This window comes from Heloderma suspectum, chromosome 4 (assembly GCF_057233095.1).
Source record: "Heloderma suspectum isolate Gila_16-S chromosome 4, 16-S_ref, whole genome shotgun sequence".
NCBI classification, from domain to species: domain Eukaryota; kingdom Metazoa; phylum Chordata; class Lepidosauria; order Squamata; family Helodermatidae; genus Heloderma; species Heloderma suspectum.
The window spans coordinates 290833664-290856801 of record NC_139461.1 but is presented as its reverse complement, the minus strand read 5'-3'; the positions used below and the strand labels follow the sequence as shown (position 1 = coordinate 290856801).

Sequence of the window (23138 nt, the reverse complement as noted above, 5' to 3'; positions counted from 1 at the left end):
GCTATGAAGACGAAGCGAATAGCGGCCGCAGGTCGGCCACCATTCGCAAAGCAGTGTGGACGGGAGCAGGTAAGTGCTCCATTTCGCGTGCCTTTCGTGGGGTGGGGGCGGCGGGGACTTTGTCCCGCGCGCCTTTTGTGGGGTGGGGGGGTGGGGGCTTCATTCCGCGATGGATTTCAGGGGGCCGAATGCACTGGCATTCGGCCTCACCGAGATCCGTCGCGGAATTCTCTGACATCCCAATCAACTGCCTACCTGGAGCATAGGCTACTCTGCTGTTCATTGCTTAGTCACTGGTGATTAGCATCTGAAGGAATCATTAAGTTGTAACAGGATTAAAGCCTTGAAAAGAATCCTTTCGTCTGTGCCTTGAGTTGGCTATTGGAGTGTACTGAAAGAGGCCGCTAGAGTGCTCCTGACAGCAAGGTTGCTTTCTGCCTTCAGGTGTGGCAGAGGACATTGTCCTATTGCCAGTGCTGAAGAAAGATTAAACTGCCAGTCCAGTTAGCTTTTTCTACATGGAATGGGAGTGCCAGTTTGTTCTTTGCCTCAGGCAGCAAAATATCTTGAGCTGGCCCTGCCCACTGTTCCAATCTGGCCCTCTAGGGTTCCCTAGATGAACAGACCCTTTCCTCCAACCACCAGTCTTTTGGTGGTTTCCTGGCTTTTGTGCAGTCTCCATTCTAAAAGGTTGAAATGCCTCTCCTAAGGTTTAGTAAGTGCTTTAAGCTAAAATGCCCTAGTATTTTGGCCGCACCCTTTTGACTTTTAGTCCTGCCCACTACTGGAACGCAGCCCCAAGTGCTTCTCCAAAATGGGATTCATTGGGCAGAAAGACATTCAACACACGTATTCCCTGTACATTTCTTCCATGTGGCAATTGCTCCACTGATATTTCATGGTAGTGGCTTACCAACGCTGCCACCAAGCATTCTTGGCAGTGGTGTAGGAGTTCATTTGCATAGCGAGCTGGCACGCTCAAAACAGCTTGCCACGTGGAATAGGTGCCCCACAAAGCCATTGCCAAGTGGCTGGCTCTATCAGGAGGAGAAGCCTCATCTCTCTGGAGGATAACAGTATAGAGTCTTTCTACTCCAGGAATAGCCCCTGGAATAGATGTAGATCTAAAGTTGTTCATTTGTTCAATGGATTCATTGTCCAACTTCCACATATGTGTTTTCCTTTTCTTCCCAAATACTACAATTTTAGTCTTAGCATAGTTAATAGACAAATGCTCTCTTGTGCAAAATGTACTCAACTTTCTCAAGAGCCTTCGCATACCAATTAATGTAGTGGAAATCATTGCGATATCATCCGCATATAGGAGGACTGAGAGTTTAACATCCTGAATAGAAGCTGGGAAGCATTCCAAATCACTCAGTTCTTATACAATGCTATTAATATAAAAATTAAAAAGAAAAGGGGCCAATAAACATCCCTGACGCACTCCTTTATCAGTTGGGATGCTTTCTGATAGCAATCCATTTGCCCCCCAGCCTAACTCTAAGAGTAGTGTCAGAGTGAAGCATTTGGATTAAAAGAAACAGCCTTCTATCATTGTTTGTGGCAGATAGCTTTTGCCACAAATGATCTCTATCTACAAGGTCAAAGGTTAAACTAAAATCCACAAAAGTAACAAATAACTCTTTTCTATCATGCTGAGAATATTTCTGTATTAGATGATAGAGAACAAAACACTGGTCTGTTGTAGATTTCCCCTTTGCGAACCCGGCCTGTTCTTCAGCTAAAATCAAGTTTTCAGCTGCCCATGACTCTAATTTGTGTAAAAGATATTTAGTATATAATTTTGAAACAACATTAAGCAGACTGATTGGTCTAAAATTATTTGGATCTGTTTTAGAGCCTCTCTTGTGAATAGGAACAACAATGCTCACTTCCCAGCCCTGGGGGATTTTTCCATGCTGGTTTATATAAGTAAACATTTTAGCAAGAATTGGGCACCACCAAGTAGAATTAGATCTAAACAATTCACCAGGAAGCATATCCTCTCCAGGGGCCTTTTTAGGAGGCAGGGAGGCAATCAAATCATGCACTTCATCCCAGGTTACTGGTTCCCAATCAGGGCAGGGAGAGAAAGACAAAAAATCCCTGCCGTCAAGGGGATCAGATGGGGTCCCAACAAAAGATTGTCTAAACAAGGCTGAAAAGTGAGCTTGCCACTGTGAGGAAGTAATTTGATTATCAATAATGTCTCCTTGATGTCTCCTTGTCCCTTTTGTCACTAACATCCATAATCTAGTTGAATCTCTTTCTAGAATTGCCAGCCCTAGCTCCATCCAGGATTGTCATACTTACTCGTTCTTTTTCTGGCACAGGAGATTTTTATACTCTTTTGCGCAAGCTGATGTACACAGTAAAATTTTCTAAGGAGTCTTCTTGCCTCAATCTCCTGATTGCTCCTGCTAGCCTACATTTCTGGGCAGTGCACTGTTTATCAAACCAGCCTTGACTAGTGTGCAGGCCTGGAAAAGGAGCTTTAGTAGTGACCACAAATGGTCTAAGTTTTTTCACTATTTTCCCATAAGTTCCCAGGGGGTCCAGGGAGGTAAAAAATTCGTCTCTCAAAGATAACATCTTGGGGGTTGCTAGAAATAAATTTATTTCTTCTTGCAGCTTCCCATTCCAACACAGTCTTTTTTCTCCCTGAGTTATTAAATTATTTGCAGAAGCAAAAATGAGGGGAACTTTTCCAGTTGGTAACAAAAGACACATCTGAATTGGCATGTGATCACTCTCTGGTAAGGACTTTAAAATTGTTGAAAAAGAATAGAGCCGATTGTAAGAGGATCATAAAATCTATCACACTCCTGCCCCTTGGGCCAATATATGAATATAAGTTCAAATCTGGGTCTATATCTGTCCCATTACATATATATAAGTGAAACTTAACAACAAGAGCAAAGAGGAATTGACCAGCTTTATTAACCCCCAAATCCTTAGAATTTCTAGTAGGGAGAGAAGCTAGATCGTCTGGAGTAAGTCCTATTTTCTCACTGATTTTACAGTTGTTTTGTCCTATTCTAGCATTCATATCACCTGCTATCAAGATTTTGGGGTCAGCCTGTATTTCAAATAGGGTGGAGAGGGCCCGATCAAGTTCATTCCATATGGAGGTATCTTCATACTTTGAATTCTGTGGGGGAGAATATACATTTACTAAAAAAAAGGTCAGGCCTGAAGGCCAATCCACCTGAAGAATTAAGATGAGAAACCTGTACGAGGGTCAAGAAGCAACAGTAAGAACCAGACATGGAACAACCAAGTGGTTCAAAACTGGGAAAGGAGTACGACAAGGCTGCCTATTGTCGCCCTGCTTATTTAACTTATATGCAGAGTACATCATGAGAAACACTGGGTTGGATGAATCACAGGTCGGAATTAAGATTGCCGGGAGAATTATCAACAACCTCAGATATGCAGACGATACCACCCTAATGGCAGAAAGTGAAGAGGATCTCAAGAGCCTCTTGTTGAGGGTGAAAGAGGAGAGTGCAAAAGCTGGTTTGAAACTCAACATTAAAAAAAACTAAGATCATGGCATCTGGCCCTATCACTTTCTGGCATATAGAAGGGGAAGAAATGGAAGCAGTGACAGATTTTATTTTCTTGGGCTCGAAGATCACCGCAGACGGTGACTATAGCCATGAAATTAAAAGATGCTTGCTCCTTGGGAGGAAAGCTAAGCAGAGACATCACCTTGCCGACAAAGGTCCATCTAATCAAAGCTATGGTTTTCCCAGTGGTAACGTATGGCTGTGAGAGCTGGACTATAAGGAAGGCTGAGCGCCGAAGAATTGATGCTTTCGAACTGTGGTGCTGGAGAAGACTCTTACAAGTCCCCTGGACTGCAAGGAGGTCAAATCAGTCCATCCTAAAGGAAATCAACCCTCAGTGCTCATTGGAAGGACAGATACTGAAGCTGAAGCTCAAATATTTTGGCCACCTAATGTGAAGAGAAAACTCTCTGGAAAAGACTCTGATGCTGGGAAAGACTGAAGGCAAAAGGAGAAGGAGACAGCAAAGGATGAGATGGCTAGATAGCATCACTGATGCAATGAATATGGACTTGAGCACGCTCCGGGAGAGAGTGCAGGACAGGAAGGCCTGGCGTGCTATGGTCCATGAGGTCACGAAGAGTTGGACATGACTGAACAACTGAACAACAACAACTATTGCTTACATCAAGCTGTAAAATATTTGGGTTATTATCCACTGAAACCGTAGTTGCTAGACTGCCCCGGGCATGGCCTCTACTATCTGATTTGCTAGCTCGTTGGGTATACACAAGGTATCCTGGAAAAGTGGGAACAGTCGTAGTGGTAGCCCAGGTTTCTTGAATAAAAAGAACTTCAAACTGAGTGCAAATTTTTTTAAAATTCTCATCTACCAGCTTGGAGGCCCATCCTGCAACATTCCAAGAGAGTAATCTAATAGAAATAGCAGTGCCAACCTGTGGAGAGGATCATAGTCAGCATGGACCAGCCCTCTTAATGCTGACAGCAGCTTGTTTGTGGAGTCCTGTTGCTTCAGATATAATTCCGCTATCCCTATCTCCACATGGCCTGTCTATTGCTGGGGTCTGAGAGGGTGGAGTTGACCGCTCTTTGCATGCGAATTCTAGCCCTGTGAAGTGTCCATCAGCTATACAGTTCTGTGCTACATGGTTTGGAGGTGTTTGAAGATGGGGCGGGACAGTGGCCCTTTTTTTCAGAGGCTGTGCAGGAAGGCGAGGTGGTAAATTTATTTCTGCTGTAACTTTTTGAAGTTTAGTTTGAAAGAATCCCAGCTCAGTTAAATTTGATTTTCCTAAAGAGGTGAACTTGAGAGGCTCAATAGCAGAAAGTGGCAAGGAGGATGGTGTCAGGCAGTGCTGCGGCTGTATTGCGATTTGCTCATCTGCAGCCTTTTTCTCCAAGGAGTTTAAATTAGATGGTTTCAGTAATCCTGTGTAGCTGATATCATCTGATTGTAGAGCTGGAACCTGAAGAGGCTTTTGCGAAGGGTCCAAAGCAGGGTGGCCTTCGGCTAATCTTTTCAACAGCGCATGGAGCCTGGTAGTGATTGACTGTTGTTCCATTACTGACAGGTCATAGAATGTATCAATTAAAGCTTCTTCTTCAGGTATCACAGAAGTAAATGGTTGTTCAATTGGAGAGAATTCTTCACCAGAGTCTATATCATATTGGCTCTCAGTCCAGTGGGCCATACAGAGAGGGTTCTTATTCGTATGCCTGGTAAAATCTAACTCTTTGACTCTAATCTCATTATCATCATGATGTAGATTTATTAAATTGTTAGAGTCAAAGTTTATCAGAGTTGACTGTTTTTTGACAAAGGGGGTCAGAGTCAGGAGGGTCTCTTGTCTATAGGTGACAGTATCCTGACATTTCACAGACAATCCTTCAATCAAAGGCTGGGTCCAGGTGTTTAAAAAATGTATTTTCACCTGTATCCCAACATTGGCAAAAGCCCCCCCATATGTGAGGATAGAGTGCACAGTGGAGGTTTTAGTGAAGGTTGTTTTTATCCCAAAATTAGGGTAGTCAAAGGACAGATCTTCAACATCCTCTATGTCAAAAATTGACAGAAAACATAGCCCTATGTCACTAAGGATTTGTAAAAAATAATACTTCTTTTCAGTTTGAGACAATTCGCTGCTCAGCCTTGGAAAATTACAGAAGACCAGCTGGTATTTTAGAAGTGTTATAGATGGATTTGCTGCCAAAGGCAATTTAGTTGTGCAGATAATTCCATCTATACCTAGGCCTCCAGGCGGGGGAGAATCATTAGGTAGTAATTTTACATCAGCTGGGTTGAGTGACAAAAGGTCGGTAATTGCTGCCTGTGGGTCAGGGTCCTCAACTACTGTGGGTAGAGCAGGAAGATGCAGCAAAGAGTTTTTCTTCCTCCAAGAGCTCTGAGCCATCTTTACCTTGTTAGAGCTATCATTTTTTCCCTGAACTTTGTTGTCCATGAGTCTAAACAATCTCTTAAAATTAAAATGACTATTAGAAGTACTGTAGCAGGATGCTTTCAGTTGGATATATCTTCCCCTTTCTCCCTTGCTTTTCGCTTCCCTTCTTTCCTCAGCTACTTGTAAAGACTGAACAACAACATCAGGCAGGATGCTAGCTTCTTTTTTCCCTTGTTAGGTTTACCGCCCCTGCGGGAATTTTTCTGAGTCAGGGCTTCTCTCTTGGGTCTTCTCCCAATTTTTCTCTTGGCATTGCTAGAAGGGCTAGGAATTGTTTCTTTAGCTCCCAGTACTGTGGGCTCCTTTGTTATATCAGCCCTTGCTTGGGTCCCTGTTGGAGCTTCTAGAGGATCAGTTTGTGTGCTGGCTTGAACACAACTTTTCCTACCAGTATCACACTTTTGTGGGGCAGAACCCACAGCCCAGAGTAACTTAAGAGAAGGATCTAAACCCAGACCCATTAGGTCTCTCAGAATTTGCTTAGATTCTATATTTGATTGTTTAGTATCTGAAATATTTCGTAGGAGGAACTGCGATGTATTTGCAAATAGCATATTTTGTGTCCCAATGACATCAGGGCAAACTGAGTCCAGGGAAGGTTTTAAAAGTGCCTGAGGGCTTAAATATTCCTCATAGGCAGGAGCAAAAGTAGCCCCTTCCTCTTGCAGCACGTCTGAGTCCGGGTCAGATTTTTCTAAACAATTCTCCTGTTCTGTAGTCCTAAGTTCAGAGGGAGGTATTGAACCAATCAGAGTTTGGTGACAGGATTCTGAGCTCTGTGGCATACTTGCCTGTTGAGCTGTTGAAGGCTCCAGCTAGAGAAAAAATGTGTAATTTTAGCCTGTGCTTTTACTCGGCGTTTAACTGGGGCCTGCAAGAATGCAGGCGAAAGGCCCAGCTCTTTATAATTCTTCCTTGTATATACCATTTCTAAGCTATTTAAAACTATACACTACCCTATTAGTATCTTATAACATTTGGCACCATAACCCACTTGGGCAAACTCGGCAGCAGCAACAATAACTTCCGAACTTAAAAATTAAAACATCTAAAACAACTAAAATCAATAGAATAAAACATTAGAGGATAATTTAAGATAGGTGCAACAGGCTAAAATAAATTGAACTAATTAAAATAATTAAAATGAGCTTTCTAATTTGAGATTGTTTCTGTAACATTGGAGGTAAAACACTAACATATAATTTGAATCAAATAAGTAAAATATGAATAAAATATGTTATCAACATATATTAAAATCGGTTTAACGTATAGTCCCTGTATTGTGGCTCCACAGTCCTCAGTAGAATATCAACATATCTTACTGCAGTAAATTTTCCAGCCTTTTGTGTAGCAGTACTTTCTTTCATCTGTCCCAAATTCTGCTGTTAGTCAATTTTGTTCAGTGAGGCAAATTAAAGAGGGCTCCAAGCAGAAAGCAGGATAGCAGGCTTGGGGATATGATGTAATCATCGAAGGGGGAAAAAAGGAAATTTGTCTCACAATTTTAGGCTCAAGAATCGCCTTCTCACTTTCAGATATAATGAGGTAAAGTTGCTCTCAGGTGAAGTGGGGGCTGATGCTGGCACAGCTGCATCGAATGCTTACAGGGCCTATCAGGGTAGCCAGCTGCTGCTTGGCTCTCTGAGTCCCAGCCAACAAAACAATCAATAAAGTTTATCTTTGTACTCCAGCGAATTTTTCAACTCCTCTTTCGTATTTCTTGAAACACCTGATCCCTCCCCCTGGCAGGCTTATGAACAGGGCTGACACGTTCAAAGGTTACAGCTTAATCAGAGAAGTCTTTGCCTGCTGGTGGAAGGAGATCCATAACCTGGGAGCAGTCACCTAAACAGCCCACTTCTTGACATTTGAGGTCAAAAACACATCATGTAAGATTTGTCTCTCTCTTCTCCCTTTGGTGTCCTTTCAACTCTTTCTCCTCAGCTTCTCTTCCTCCAGTCCAGAAAAAGGGCAGTCCAAAAGCAGGGGGCTCATCAGGAGTCCAGAGGTCACTAAAACAAGACACCTTGGGAAGAGCATTCCAAAATGGGGTGTCATAACAGAGAAGTCTGCTCAAGAGAGCTCCGTAATCCCGTGTATCCCTTTGGCTTACCAACCCTGCCACCAAGCATTCCTGGCAGTGGTGTAGGAGTCCATTTGCACAGCCAGCTGGCACACTCAAAACAGCTTGCCACATGGAATAGGTACCCCACAAAGTCATTGTCAAGTGGCTGGCTCTATCAGGAGGAAAAATCTCATCTCTCTGGAGGATAACAGTATAGAGTCTTTCTACTCCAGGAATAGCCCCCACCACCACCACCACCGGCACACCTGCCATTCATGCAGAGATGTAGCATTAATGTAACATTCCTATGGGGCCTGTGCATGTACAATCCAAGCTACATAGGCTCAGATCGTGCAGCTGAATGCCACATTTAATCTGAATATCAACCATATGCTGATACCTGTTGGATTGTACATGGATAGACTCTAGGAATGGATGCATCAATCTGCTTCCAGTCTGTATCACTTTAACATATGTTTCGCTCATTGGTCTGTTCTGTTCTGTCCCATTTCCAACCTAATCTACAATTTAAATAAAAATCTGGACAAAAATTACAATTAGATAGTATTTAAATAGATATTTATTTAAATAGTATTAAATAAAGTATTTTACATTTACTGTAAAATTTATCTCAACATATGCATTTTGATATATTTTCTGAGCAGAGAACTGCATGTCTGTATGCATATTTTTGATGCGACTGCATTTGGAATACTGTGTATGGTTCTAGTCACTGCACCTCAGAAAGGATATTGTACAGCTGGTGCAGCAAAAGGCAATCAAAATGATCAAGGGTCTAAAGCAACTCCCCTAGAGGAAAAGTTATAATGTCAGAGACTGTTTAGCTTAGAAAAAGGGCAAGTAAGGAGAGACATGATAGAGGTGTATAAAATTATGCATGCTGTGGAGAAAGTGGACAGGGAAAAATGTTTCTCCTTCTTTTATAATACTCGAACCCAGGGTCACCCCATGAATCTGAATGGTAGGAGGTTCACCACAGATAAAAGGGAGTACTTCTTAGTTAAACTATGGAATTTGCTGCCACAAGATGGAGAAATGTCCACCATCATGAATGGTTTAAGAAAGGGATTAGCCAAATTCATGGAGGAGAAGGCTATCAATGATTTTAAAAGATTAGACAAATTCATGGAGGCTAAGTCTACTGGTCATGATGGCTATATAGTACCTCCAGTTTCAGTTGCTGGGGAACATGAGCAGGAGGGTGCTGTTGCACTCATATCCTGCTTGTGGACTTTCTGTAGGCATCTGGACTAGATAGGCCTTTGACCTGATCCAGCATTGCTCTTCTTATGTTCTTATCACAACATTTGGAGTAGGATGAAATCCAGTGGATAGCTATGTTCTGATCCGCACATCAGACCAGGAGATGAAGATCAGGTCAGCTCATATTGGAATTCACAATGATTAAATTCCTGAAGCTACCCTAAAAAGCCCCATTCAAACATTACAGCCCCATGTGAATGGCCGATGGCATTGGACGCAGTACAAGTACACCAGGTGGGTGGGCGGGCAGGTAAGTTAGGTGACATCTTACGCTCATCCCACCCCCCCCCCGCCACCCCCCACACAATTAGGGAAATGATCAGAGAAAATATCATTGTTCTAGCTCACAGTTACTCCATACACATTTACTCCATTTGGAAATTAAATGGTATTTTATTAAAAAGTAATTAGCCAGAAAGGGGAAACCCACTGCACTTTTAGGGTTTGGGATCGTGGCTAAGAAATGGTTGAATTCCTATGGTCTTTACAGGCAAGAGTATAAGATACTCACAAATTATGTGTCCCTTAAGAAAGCAGTCAAATTATTCAATAGGCATGTTGATGAACAAGGGATATGTCCATGTAGCATATCAAGTTTACAGTTTCTGATTCTTTGTTTTTTCCACATCTTTTATCTTGTCGATACTTTTTCTGGGCTTCTCAACACCCTGGCTGATATTGTTTGTGTAGTCAGCAGCATATTTAGTAAATGGGTGTAGTAAACTTGCCAATCTGCTAAACTAACAGAAGTAACCCAAAATAGTCAACCTACTCAAGCCATTCCTGTGGCCTGGTGGCATGTTATCGCCTGCAAAGTCACCATCACCACGTGCTTCACATTAATATACTAGTGGCACTGGCTACCTGCTTTGTTGCATGCCTTGATTCTGCAGCTAAAAGCTCTGACTTACTGCAATAGAGGCTGCGTCAGATGAATGGACTCAAAGCTCTTGTCTACATCCTTCTCTTGGATTTCAAGTCTTTGGGCTTTTCTATATGAAGCATTTACCATGCACTCATCATTCCCTATTCATGGTTGTTTATGTGTTCCTTAGGCAACATTGTGACCCTCCAGTTTTGCTTCTGTGTCTAACCGGCACTTTGGTGAGTTTTTTTAGAGCACAGCAAATGCAGCATTTAATTGTGAAAGTGAAAGAAAGTATGATTTACTCTTTTGTATTTGTGCTATTCCACTAAACCACAATGCCACCTATAGGTTATGTAGTGGGAAAGCAGGAAAAGAGGTGCTCCTCATGTACCACTCGAATCTCAATTCTGTGACAAAACGGAAAGTAGATACGGCAGATTAACAGCCTCGTGTAGAAAAGCTCTTTTTCTGTGGATGCTAGCTACTATGCAGCAATCGTTGTTCTGTCTTCTCAAATAGCTCAAAGTTCTTCTCCACTGAAAGACAAATAAAGAGCAAAATCTGATTTGGGCCTAGGGAGTAAACCAAATCTATTCCCTATTCAGCATGTGGTAAAGCTGAAGATGTCCTTCAGCATCTGACCAAACTGTAACTTAAGGCATTTGTAGTACAGCACTGTTCCACCCACTCTGACTCAGGGCCAGTTCAAACATGGCCAGCTCTACCATTAGGTGGAATGAGGTGGTCGCCTCAGGCGACAGATGCTGGGAGGTGGCAGCAAGGTGTTGGAAGAGAGAGCTGAGTGCCAAGCGGCCTGCCCTTTGTCCCCTAAGCTAACCTGCTCCTTCAGGTACAGTGGAGGGTACTGTTCCACTGTGAGTGTTGAAGAAACAGTCCAGCCAGCTTTTGTACATGGAGCAGGAGAGGGCGAATGCAGACAACCGTTTACCAGGTGGCAACTTGCCACGGTGTGTGTGTAACTATTTGGTAAGCTTGGTTATCTGTTCTGTGCTGCCCAGTAGGGAGGAGACCTCAGGCAGCAAAAAGCCTTGGGCCGGCCCTAACTTCAAATGAGCCCTCGGTGCATGGCGGCCATGAGAAAAAAACAGCCATGGCAGCTTGAACGCGTATGGAGCCATTCACTTGAAACCTGAAACAATGCCTTGAACACACCATTGACCCACACGTGACACACCCAATTGCTCACGCAGTCTGCCACGCAATTGCGATCAGGTGATAAAAGCCAGTCTGTGGGCGAATGCAGACAACTATTTACCAGGTGGCAACTTGCCACGGTGTGCGTGTAACTATTTGGTAAGCTTGGTTATCTGTTCTGTGCTGCCCAGTAGGGAGGAGACCTTAGTCGCACTTCGGTAGCTGATCAGACATCAGGGGATGGAGAGGAGTGGTAAAATTTCCTCTCTAGCTGGAAGGACAGGACAGCTGATCAGCTAACTAGCTGCACACTACAGAAAATCATCTGTATTGGGAGCACTGCCAGGTTGGGGGAGGGCAAGCAAGGTGCTCTCCCCCTATCGTAGCTGTTGTCCCCCCACCCCAGGATGTCCACTTAGGCAATGCCATAAAGGAGGAAATGCACCATCAAAAAAGAGAGAACCAATTAGGGATGTACGAAAGTCACTTACCTTTTCGCAGCTTGGCTTCGCGGTGGGGGGGAGGCGCTTCGCTTTTCCCTCCGAAGTTCAGGCGAAGGGGGGGAGGCTTCCCACCTCGCCCAGCCGAAATTCAGGCCGGGGGGGAGGCTTCCCGCCTCGCCCGGCCGAAATTCAGGCCGGGGAGAAGCGCCCCGTCTCCCCGGCCACGAAACAAAAAGTAAAAAAAAAAAAGACCCCGTGATAGGCTACGTGATGATTTACGTAGCCTATCACGGCTAGATTTCCAAAGTCAGCTGTGATAGGCTACGTAAATCGTCACGTAGCCTATCACGGGTGACTTTGAAAAAAAAAAAGCGTGTACGCAAATGGCGGCGGCCCATGGGCGCCGCCATTTGCATTCCTTATTTTGGCATGTCTAGTCTACGTAAAGATTTACGTAGACTACGGCAAAAATAAAGGCAACGTAAATAGCGTGCCCTTATTTTCGCCGTAGTCTACGTAAATCTTTACGTAGACTAGACGTGCCAAAATAAGGAACGCAAATGGCGGCACCCATGGGCCGCCGCCATTTGTGTATGCGCTTTTTTTTTTTCAAAGCCACCCGTGATAGGCTACGTGAAGATTTACGTAGCCTATCATGGCTGACTTTGGAAATCTAGCCATGATAGGCTATGTAAATCGTTACGTAGCCTATGCACGGGTGTGTGGGGTTTTTTTTACTTTAGTTTTTTTTTTTTTGCAATGGCAGTGGCAGCAGCCAGTCGGGAGACCGGCCGCCGCCCCCGCCCATGACGAACCGCCGCCGAACCACCACCGGGACCCGCCGCCAGGAGGGACATTCACCAAAGGTAAGTCTCGTCCCGGCGGGGGCAGAGAATTTCACCGCCGATTTCGGGGGGCCGAATGCGTTGGCACTCGGCACTCCGAAGATTCGGGGACAAATTCTCCGCCATCCCTAGAACCAATCGGGACTTCCAGTCGGAGCCAATGTTGCCCTTGCAGCATTCCACGGAGCCTCCATGGGACACTATCTCAAACATCTTTTTAAAAGGTTAAAAAACCTTTTTATCTCTCCCCTGGAATAAAAAGGGGAGGCAGGAGCAGCAACTGGATGAAGCTTTGGAAGAATAGCTCTCTCTGCATAGTAGCAGGGGGGCTGAACTCCAGGGCTAGTCTGCCAGAGGTTAATCATCGCTCAAAGTTGTTTTGAACCTCCTATTTAATTAGGAGAAAATAGGGCTGACGTGCTTCATTGTAGTCTATGGATTAAGAAATACCAACAATATTTGAGGAATGGATTAAGAAATATCAACAATATTTGAGGACCTGCAAGATCTGTTTGAAGAGAAGGATGGCTACATCAAGGCGAAAAAAAGGATCTCTGCCCACCACCCACCCACCCATACCTCCCTTGGCAAAGGCTCCGAGAACCAAAGATGGGGAGTTACTTGCTCTGATAAAAATTTTGTCTTCGCAATTTGCTGAACAGGCTAAGAGGTTGGATACAATTCAAAATTCCATCACCGCCCTGCAAGGGGCTGTGGATGTAATCAACACTTCTTGGCAAAAAATGGAGGCAAAGGTTAACGAGCTGCAAGATCGGGTGGCAGGGAATGAGACTATGTCATAAGCTTTTTTCAACAATTTTTCTGTCAGAATCTCTCAATTGGAGGCTTTTGTGCGCAGGGCAAATGTACATATTATTGGTATTAAATATTTACCTACTGATGTAAATTTGTCCACTTTTGTAGATAAGCTCCTGCATGAGATACTCCCTGTACTACCTGAGTATTCATTTGGCATTGAGGAGGCACTCTGTGTGTCAAATGCCAAAGGGACTGGTGATACGATTATAGTCCAATTTGCAAGAATCTCCTCAAAAAATTATATCCTGCATTTGGCAAGAGAGGGCGGAAATCCTTTTTGGAAACAAAAGTTATGCTATTTCCGGATTACACCAAAGATGTTGCTGATAAAAGAAGGCAATTTAGCAAGGCCAAAACTCTGGCAAAACAAATGAACTTACAATATCACTTAAAATATCCTGCTACATTTTGCATTTTTTCTGAAGGCCAGATAAAGAAGTTTCTAAATCATGAAATGGTGGAGGCATGGCTAAATGCAAAATAGCATGAGATTTCTGTTCCAGCCTCATGAACTGGAATCTACAAACATGTTTTGTTAACTGGCTATGTTTAGTCTGTAAGATTCAGGCTAGGCTAGAGATAAAAGCTTATATATATATCCGTGCTTTTTTCTTCTCTCATTTTTTTTCCTTCTCTCTTTTTTTAAAATCCTTTCTTTTTAAAATGGGTATGATATACTGTACTTAAATTTACTGTTTGAGGGTGTATAGAAATGTGCACATTCATTTATATATCTAGTACAAAATACATTAGTGATTGTTGTAAGGTTGCTTTTAAGTTTTATTATTATATAACATTATAAAATTTATTGTTCTTGTTCAGTTGTTCAGTCGTGTCCGACTCTTCGTGACCCCATGGACCATAGCACGCCAGGCCTTCCTGTCCTCCGCTCTCTCCCGGAATGTGCTCAAGTCCATATTCATTGCATCGGTGATGCTATCTAGCCATCTCATCCTCTGCCGTCCCCTTCTCCTTTTGCCTGCAATCTTTCCCAGCATCAGGGTCTTTTCCAGGGAGTTTTGTCCTTGTGTTAGGTGGCCACAATATTTGAGCTTCAGCTTCAGTATCTGTCCTTCCAATGAGCAGTCAGGGTCGATTTCCTTTAGGATTGACTGATTTTACCTCCTTGCAGTCCAGGGGACTTGTACGAGTCTTCTCCAGCACCACAGTTCGAAAGCATCAATTCTTCGGCACTCAGCCTTCCTTATAGTCCAGCTCTCACAGCCAGACATTGCTACTGGGAAAACCATAGCTTTGATTATACGAACCTTTGTCGGCAAGGTGATGTCTCTGCTTCTTACTATGCTGTCTAGGTTTGCCGTAGCTTTCCTCCCAAGGAGCAAGCGTCTTTTAATTTCATGGCTACAGTCACCATCTGCAGTGATCTTGGAGCCCAAGAAAATAAAATCTGTCACTGCCTTCCCCTTCTATACGCCAGGGAGTGATGGAGCCAGATGCCATGATCTTAGTTTTTTTAATGTTGAGTTTCAAACCAGCTTTTGCACTCTCCACTTTCACCCTCAACAAGAGGCTCTTTTTTTTTTTTTTTTAATGGCAGAAAGCCTCTTCGCTTTCTGCCATTAGGGTGGTATCATCTGCGTATCTAAGGTTGTTGATAATTCTCCCGGCAATCTTAATTCCAACCTGTGATTCATCCAACCTAGTGTTTCTCATGATGTACTCTGCATATAAGTTAAATAAGCAGGGACAATATGCAGCCTTGTTGTACTCCTTTCCCAATTTTGAACCAATCGGTTCTTCCATGTCCAGTTCTTACTGTTGCTTCTTGACCCTCGTACAGGTTTCTCAGGAGACAGGTAAGGTGGCCTGGTACTCCCATCTCTTTAAGTATTTGCCACAATTTGTTGTGATCCACACAACCAAAGGCTTTAGCGTAGTCAATGAAGCAGAAATAGATGTTTTTCTGGAATTCCCTTGCTTTCTCCATGATCCAGCGAATGTTGGCGATTTGATCTCTAGTTCCTCTGCCTCTTCGAAACCCAACTTGTACTTCCGGTAGTTCTCGGTTCACATGCTGCTGAAGACTAGCTTGTAGGATTTTGAGCATCACCTTGCTGGCATGTGAAATGACCACAATTGTATGGTAGTTTGAACACTCTTTGGCATTGCCCTTCTTTGGAATTGGAATGTAAACTGACCTTTTCCAGTCTTGTGGCCACTGTTGAGTGTTCCAAATTTGTTGGCATATTGAGTGCAGCATTTCAACAGCATTGTCTTTTAGGATTTTAAATAGCTCAGCTGGAATACTGTCATCTCCGCTAGCTTTGTTGTTAGTAATGCTTCCTAAGGCCCACTTGACTTCACTCTCGAGGATGTCCGGCTCAAGTTCAGTGACCGCACTATCATGGCTATCAGGGACATTCAGATCTTCCCTGTATAGTTCTTCTGTGTATTCTAGCCACCTCTTCTTAATCTCATCTGCTTCTGTTAGGTCCCTGCCTTCTTTGTCCTTTATCATGCCCGTCTTTGCACAAAACATTCCCTTGATATCTCCGATTTTCTTGAAAAGATCTCTAGTCTTTCCCATTCTATTGTTTTCCTCAATTTCTTTCCATTGTTCATTTAAGAAGGCCTTCTTGTCTCTCCTTGCTATCCTTTAGATATATCTTCCCCTTTCTCCCTTGCTTTTCGCTTCCCGTCTTTCCTCAGCTACTTGTAAAGCCTCATCAGACAACCACTTTGCTTTCTTGCATTTCTTTTTCTTTGGAATGGATTTCGTTGCTGCCTCCTGAACAATGTTACAGACCTCTGTCCATAGTTCCTCAGGCACTCTGTCTATCAGGTCTAATCCTTTAAATCTATTCCTCACCTCCACTGTATATTCATAAGGGATATGATTTAGGTCATACCTGAATGGTTTAGTGGTTTTCCCTACGTTCTTCAATTTCAGCCGAAATTTTGCAAGAAGCAGCTCATGATCTGAGCCACAGTCAGCTCCAGGTCTTGTTTTTACTGACTGTATAGAGCTTCTCCATCTTTGGCTGCAAAGGACATCATCAATCTTATTTCGATATTGACCATCTGGTGATGTCCATGTGTAGAGTCGCCTCTTGGGCTGTTGGAAAAGAGTGTTTGCTATGATCAGCATGTTCTCTTGGCAAAACTCTATTAGCCTTTGTCCTGCTTCATTTTGTACACCAAGGCCATGCTTGCCTGTTATCCTGGTGATTTCTTGACTTCCTACTTTGGCATTCCAATCCCCTATGATGAAAAGGACATCTTTTTTTGGTGTTAGTTCTAGAAGGTGTTGTAGGTCTTCATAGAACCGATCAACCTCAGCTTCTGCGGCATCAGTGGTTGGGGCATAGACTTGAATTACTGTGATGTTGAATGGTTTGCCTTGGATTCGTACTGAGATCATTCTATCATTTTTAAGATTGTACCCCAGTACTGCTTTTCCCACCCTTTTGTTGACTATGAGTGCTACTCCATTTCTTCCAAGGGATTCTTGCCCACAGTAGTAGATATAATGGTCACCTGAATTAAATTTGCCCATGCCTGTCCATTTAAGTTCGCTGATTCCCAAGATGTCGATGTTCAATCTTGCCATCTCATGTTTGATCACCTCTAGCTTATCTTGATTCATTGATCTGACATTCCAGGTTCCTAAACAATATTGTTCTTATATGGTTACTGGAAATGAATTGTAGGCCTGCTTCTTTGCTATAAGATTGATGATATGATCTTGAAATGTAAGATTGATTATTTATGCTGTATTGAATTGTAATATTGCCAATGTTATAGGTATAATTTTTAAGTAGAATGGGATTTGAAGTTTCTGTGTAATGGAGTTTAAATTTAATCCTTTTAAATAACTATATATATATATATATATATACACACACACACACACACACACATATATACACATACATATATATATTTCATGCTTTCTTCTTCCTTCTCTTCCTTCTGTTTTCTTTTTTTTCCCTTTCTTTCTTTTTTTCTCTTTTGTTATTGCTATGTCCTCCTAAACTGTATTCTTGGGAAATTGTAGTTACTGATTAGGTTGTTGGTACTGTTTATTTCATTTATAAAGATAAAAAATAGAATAAAAAGTATTTTCAGAGAGAGAGAGAGAGAGAGAGAGAGAACCAATGTACCTAACATTTGCATATGCTGATTTATATGTGTAGATGCAAATGTAGAAATACTAATTCAAATACAAGCACGCATGCTGGGTGCTGACATTGGGGATGTTTCCTGCCACACTGCCAACTCCGATTATCTGCTGCGCATGTTCCCAAACAACTGTAACTTAGGGCCAAACAACATGTTACACATAAATGTGTCCCACAAAGCCCTGATGGCTCCTTCTCCTAAGGAAAAGCGACTTTGGGAAAAACCATTTGAAGCAGGAGAGGGTATGTTAAGCCTTTCCCTGCTCTCCACTTTTCTGCTGCAACTCCTTCCCCTCAGTGTCTACCCTGCGTGGAGTTACTGCCGCTACAATTAGGCACTAAAGCCCCTGAATGCCTCTTAGAGGTGGGGCTGCATGTGCTGATTACACATGGATTTAGCCGGCTAGCTGGAGTCCACTGTACAGTTGTGAAGACCTGGGATACAGGTGTGAATGCTAGCTGGATTCTACCATAGAGGTGTGATTCTCCTGAGACAGTTACTTACCTGGGTTCATCAGCTGATAGCCATGACAATCTTGGATGATTTGAATCATTGTAGAATATGTGTCATATTCACATGTGTGCTGGAGGGCAGAGTTCAAGTGTAGTGGGTCAGGCTTCAGTGCTGATGTTTTAGGTGTTTACTGAAAACGTATCTGTTTACTTTGGCTTGTTCCCAACCTTGAGCTATCTTTGAACCAACCTCTAATATAGCCTTTGCCAACCTGGGCCTTCCAGATGTCTCTCTGGAAAGTGCTAGGTAGGGAAAGCCTGCTCTAATATAATACTGTTGTATATTTTTGTAGGCCTGAGTCCTTTTGTATTCCAAATCGCTTTGGGATTTGTTCAATGAGAAGTGGTATATAAATATTGATTAATAATAATAATTAATAATATTAACAATAAGTTGTGCAGACATGTTCTAGTAATAGGAAGACTGGTGAATGTTGAAGTGCTGTGTGCAAGACACTAATTTCCATATTTCCTTTCCATTTTGCTGATGATTTTGGATGCTCAGAAATAAGTATTATTCATTTAACACCTTTCAGGTTCATGAGTATTGCTGTGCAAAATCATCACACATTCTTGGATCTTTCCATTTCTCTGTTTTGTCTTGTCCACTTGGCTCATGTCTTTGTACAGCTGTTGAAGAAACACCCCTTTGGAATCATTTTCTCATTCTTCCTGCCCCAGTGCGGTTTCTGAAATCCAAGGTGTGTCAGTCTACCATATCACCATATCATGCTTTCATTTTTGTGTTTGGCTTCACTTAGGTGAGCAAAAGGATGTCATTTTCAGGCCAGAGTCTGTGATGTTATGCATATTAATGAAGGAGTGCTTATGACAAGACTTTTGAACCGTTGCTCCAGGACCAGAGTTCTCAAAGCAAGACATAAGCCTCCCTAAGGAGGTTCAGAGTGACCCAGGCAGGTCACTTGGGGATCAGGGGTGTTGAACCTTTTTCAGCCCAAGGGCCAAATTCCACAAAAATGAGTATATTCATGAAAATAACATGCAAAAAATGCAGTATAAGAAAAAATGCTTGCAAACATGCATATATTAGAGAAAAGTGCAAACAAAACTGCATGTATTAGGAGAAACGCACATTAAAATACATACGAATTTTCATGGAATTTTTTAAAAAACAGCCCGAAGTTTGTGACAAACCAAACTTAAGAATGCAAAAATTCTCAAAGTTTGGAATGAACTGAATTTAAGATTGGAAAACATGAGGAACTGAGAGAAACCAAAGGTGATGAGTTCATCCATCCCCAGATGGAAATTGAATTGGCCTGTATACCAATTCAAAACACATGTTTCTGGCTAAGAAACTGAACTAGGATGTCTGAACTGAACTGTGAACTAGGATGTCTCTGGTTCAAATCTTGCCTTAGCGGCCTTAGGGAAGGTACAATCTCTCAGCTGAGCTGTACGTTATTCTGGCGATGATAACATTGAACTACACTGTACCGGGGTGTTGAACCTCTTTCAGCCTGAAGACCAAATTCAGTTTCAAAGAAGCAGTCATGGGCCACATTCCAGTGGCAGATGGAGCCAAAGGCAAATAGGGTGGTGCTGAAAGCAAAAGGGGCAGCAGCCAAATTGCAAAAATAACAGCATATTTTAACTTACAGCCAGTAGTTAAGTCTTAGGAGAGGCATCTCTGCCTTTTAGCATAGAGGAAAAATGCACAAAAGCTTGGAAACTTCCACAGAATTGGTAGCCGGGGTAAAGGGGTGGGGCCAAGGGAAGGGAGCTTGGACTTCTGGGGAACCCTAAGGTGCTGGATTAGGAGCCCAGGATGGCTGGACTAGGCCCCCAGGCCTGAGGTTCTGCACGCCTAGTATAGATTTTGGGTGCCATTAAGGTCAACATGGCCTTGTAGGCCCCTTCCAACCCTGCTGTTCTATGATTCTATGACTATTCTATGATTCAACAGCGTGGCAAACAAGTAGAAATGATGCATGGGTACAATCCAAGACGTTTTCCTGAGCCCTAGTTTATTTCAAAGAAACTTGCACAAGGGAATGTCCAGGTGGATTGTGCCTCATGTGAATGACTGCCATTTGGATTTTCTTCCTCAGGCATCAAAATACCTTGGCCCATCCCTGTATGAGCCTCAACCCCCCTTGAACTTCATCTCAGCTCTGAGCCTGTGGAAATCCCAGGAACTGGGGGATCTAGATCCCTGCAGCTCTGGAGCTCCAACCTGGAGAGCACTGTTTCATTTCCTTTCTCATATAACACTCAAAAGGAGTTCAGGAGCCCTGCTGCATTCTCACACACCCCAAGGTGGAGAATAAATGGCATGGACCATCCCTCAGCCTGGGGGGTCTAGGTGGGTCCTCAGGGGAGGGAAAGGCCACCTACCAATTACCAACAGAATGGGAGTCAGATTGTTTACAACAGGGTGCATAACTTATGGCCCTCCAGATGTTTTGGCCTACAACTCCCATCACCCCTCACTGTTGCCTATGCTGGCTAGGGCTGATGGGAGTTGTAGGCCAAAACATCTGGAGGGCCACATGTTGCCCACCACTGGCTTATAGCGTCCAAGAGAAGGGCCAAGCTTGGTTGCTTCTTGAGCACTTGATATGGCAGGGGGTGTTCAATGTAAGACAGCCATTCCAATGTCAATCAAGACAATTTTATCAGACCAAGGTAGAAAGGCATTAATATTCTTTTCTTGGATGCTGTACTCATATGAACCTCCATTTTGATGCAGAATGGGAATAGCCAATGGATAGCAGGAGGGGTGGTTAAAGGATGTTTTACATTGGAATAGGCAGGATGGAGTGGGTAAAGGGTAGTTCTTCCAGTTAACCATCAGATGATTCATTCTGAAATAAAAGAATGGGGGGTTGTCTTTCATTTCCACAAACTTAATTCTCAGAAACTGTACTTGGGATCTCCCAAATGTCTGGTTTCCTTTCCTTTGGGGACAGTTTTATATTGTTTCTGGTAAGAAGGATCTTCCCTTTACTTTCAGAAATATTACCTTTCCCACAGCAGTGCAATGAGTACTTGTCAGTTTCCAAAACGTCTCTGTTCTCAAATTTTAAGGAACAACCTATGCTGAACTCAAAGCAATGAAGAACTGTAATCAGGAAGTCACATCTTTTGTAACGTTGTCTGAAAAGAAGAACTGTGCGTCTCATAGGGTGCACAGTTTCTTTACAGATTTAAAATACTGTACACTTCAGTGTAAATGATTAGTAGTTTCTTCCTTCTAGCCTTGTCATCCTAGAATTTGAGGGAGCACCCCTTGTGTCATAAAAATGGGGGCCATACAGAGTCGACCAATGACACTACAACGGGTTTTGACAACCCGAAGTACTTGCGTACGCTGATAGACCAAAGCTGACATTTTGTAAAGAGAACGACACATACACACTGAGTTTGTTTAGGCATCACAGTTTACAATCAGTCCATTAAAGATGCAGGCAGCGATGATTAATAGTGCATCTTTCCTGTCATGATGGTTAATGGCTGTTTTCTTGTTTGCACTTGTAGTGGATGCAAGAGGGAGTCTTGCTCAGGATAATGTGGCCGTTTCTTCCCAGAAGACAATGGAGATAAGCTCCATCTCTGAGGCCAGTGAAAATAATCTTGGGAAGCAGGCCAAGACTGCCCCGCCAGCTGCCAAATCCCGTTTTGCCTTTGCATTTTCACGGCCTGTACCAGGACGTACTGAAGAGCAGGCGACAAATTCATCACTTAGATCGGCTCCGCTTGATGTCAGCTCAGAAGCACCCCAAGCAAATAAAGCATCAACTGAGGGGGTGGCCTTTCCTGCCACAGCTGTGCCAGAGGAAGCTTCAGATAAAACCCTAAGCCAAGCATCTCTCAGTGAAATTGAACTCACAGCGCCGGCCGAGGCAGAGGATGTCACTTTGCCCAAGCCCAAAGGGCTAACCTTTTTCGACCGACTCTTCAAAGTGGAAAAGGGGAAAGATAAGAACAAAGCACAAGAACAAAGCCAAGCGGAGGTTAAGGCACAGCATCCAGTGGTACTCATCACGGTAGAAGACACTGCAGGATTACAAAGCACACCAGATCATGTCCTGCAGCGAAAGGCAAGTGTATAAGCAGGAGTATCTCTTTTGTTCCTAAATAAATCTGGAAAGTGTTTTCATGGGGCAAGATAGCATCACAGTTGTACATATGAGAAGGTAAATTCACCGATGATTGAGGTGGAACAGAGGTTCAGAAATAAAAGTAGTTGCGCTTCTGGTCTTAGTTGGAGCCAAATCCGGCCCACAGAACAACATTGCCTGGTCCCCAGCAACTTTGCTGAATTTTAAGCATATAGTAAAGATTTTGCCCCCAGTTTCACTCATGAGGATAAGGAAATGATTTTCAAATGCTGTGAAAGGTGGAGATATTCTGCAAATTGAGTGATCAGGTGTCCTGTTTTACAGAGGACAGACTTCTGTTTGAGGAGCTGTCAGAGGTCACTTCTCTGTTTGAAGGTGTCCTCTGTTTGAAAGCCTGCCCAGTCCAAGGCCAGTTTAAAGATAAAGAACTACAAGAAGGGAGAGCAGAAGCCTTGAAGTTGCCCATAAACAGTTAGCATCTGGACAGGTGCCCAGTCTGGTCAGTGTTCCCCACTATGTATTGTATTTCTATTTAAATTATAGTTATTATTTCTAAATTTGCATCTATATATATATAAATTAGCATATGCAAATGTTATGGAAATTGGTGTCTTCTTTTTTGGAGATGCATTTCCTCTTTTGTTGGCGATGTATGAGTGGCCACCCTTTCTGAAAATATTTGTTTTGTTTTGTTTTTTGGTTTTGGTGTTCAAGGTTCAGCCATCAGCAAAGCTCAGGTGCTCCATGACTGTGGTGATCTTACTGCCAGATGCCACAAATTTAACCATAAAGTTTCACCATCTGTGTGTGTGTGAGAGGGAGAGGGAGAGAGGGTGGTGGGGCTTCGTAGAAAAACAGATTTTTCTAGACCAGTGCATGGAGAACAAAATACTTTTGAGAATGTAGAAGTGGACCAACTTTTGT

The 23138-nt window shown here is 43.0% G+C and overlaps 1 protein-coding gene across 2 annotated transcripts in view; it reads left to right on the top strand.

Annotated features, from left to right (window-relative positions):
* Positions 1-23138, top strand: part of BCAS1 (brain enriched myelin associated protein 1) — a 92934-nt gene that overhangs the window by 20824 nt on the left and 48972 nt on the right. For both annotated transcript variants that reach the window (XM_084854177.1, XM_084854176.1), the window contains exon 4: positions 21631-22193. In XM_084854177.1, coding sequence (XP_084710303.1) covers positions 21631-22193 — 563 coding nt within the window. The remainder of the gene's footprint in view (positions 1-21630; positions 22194-23138) is intronic.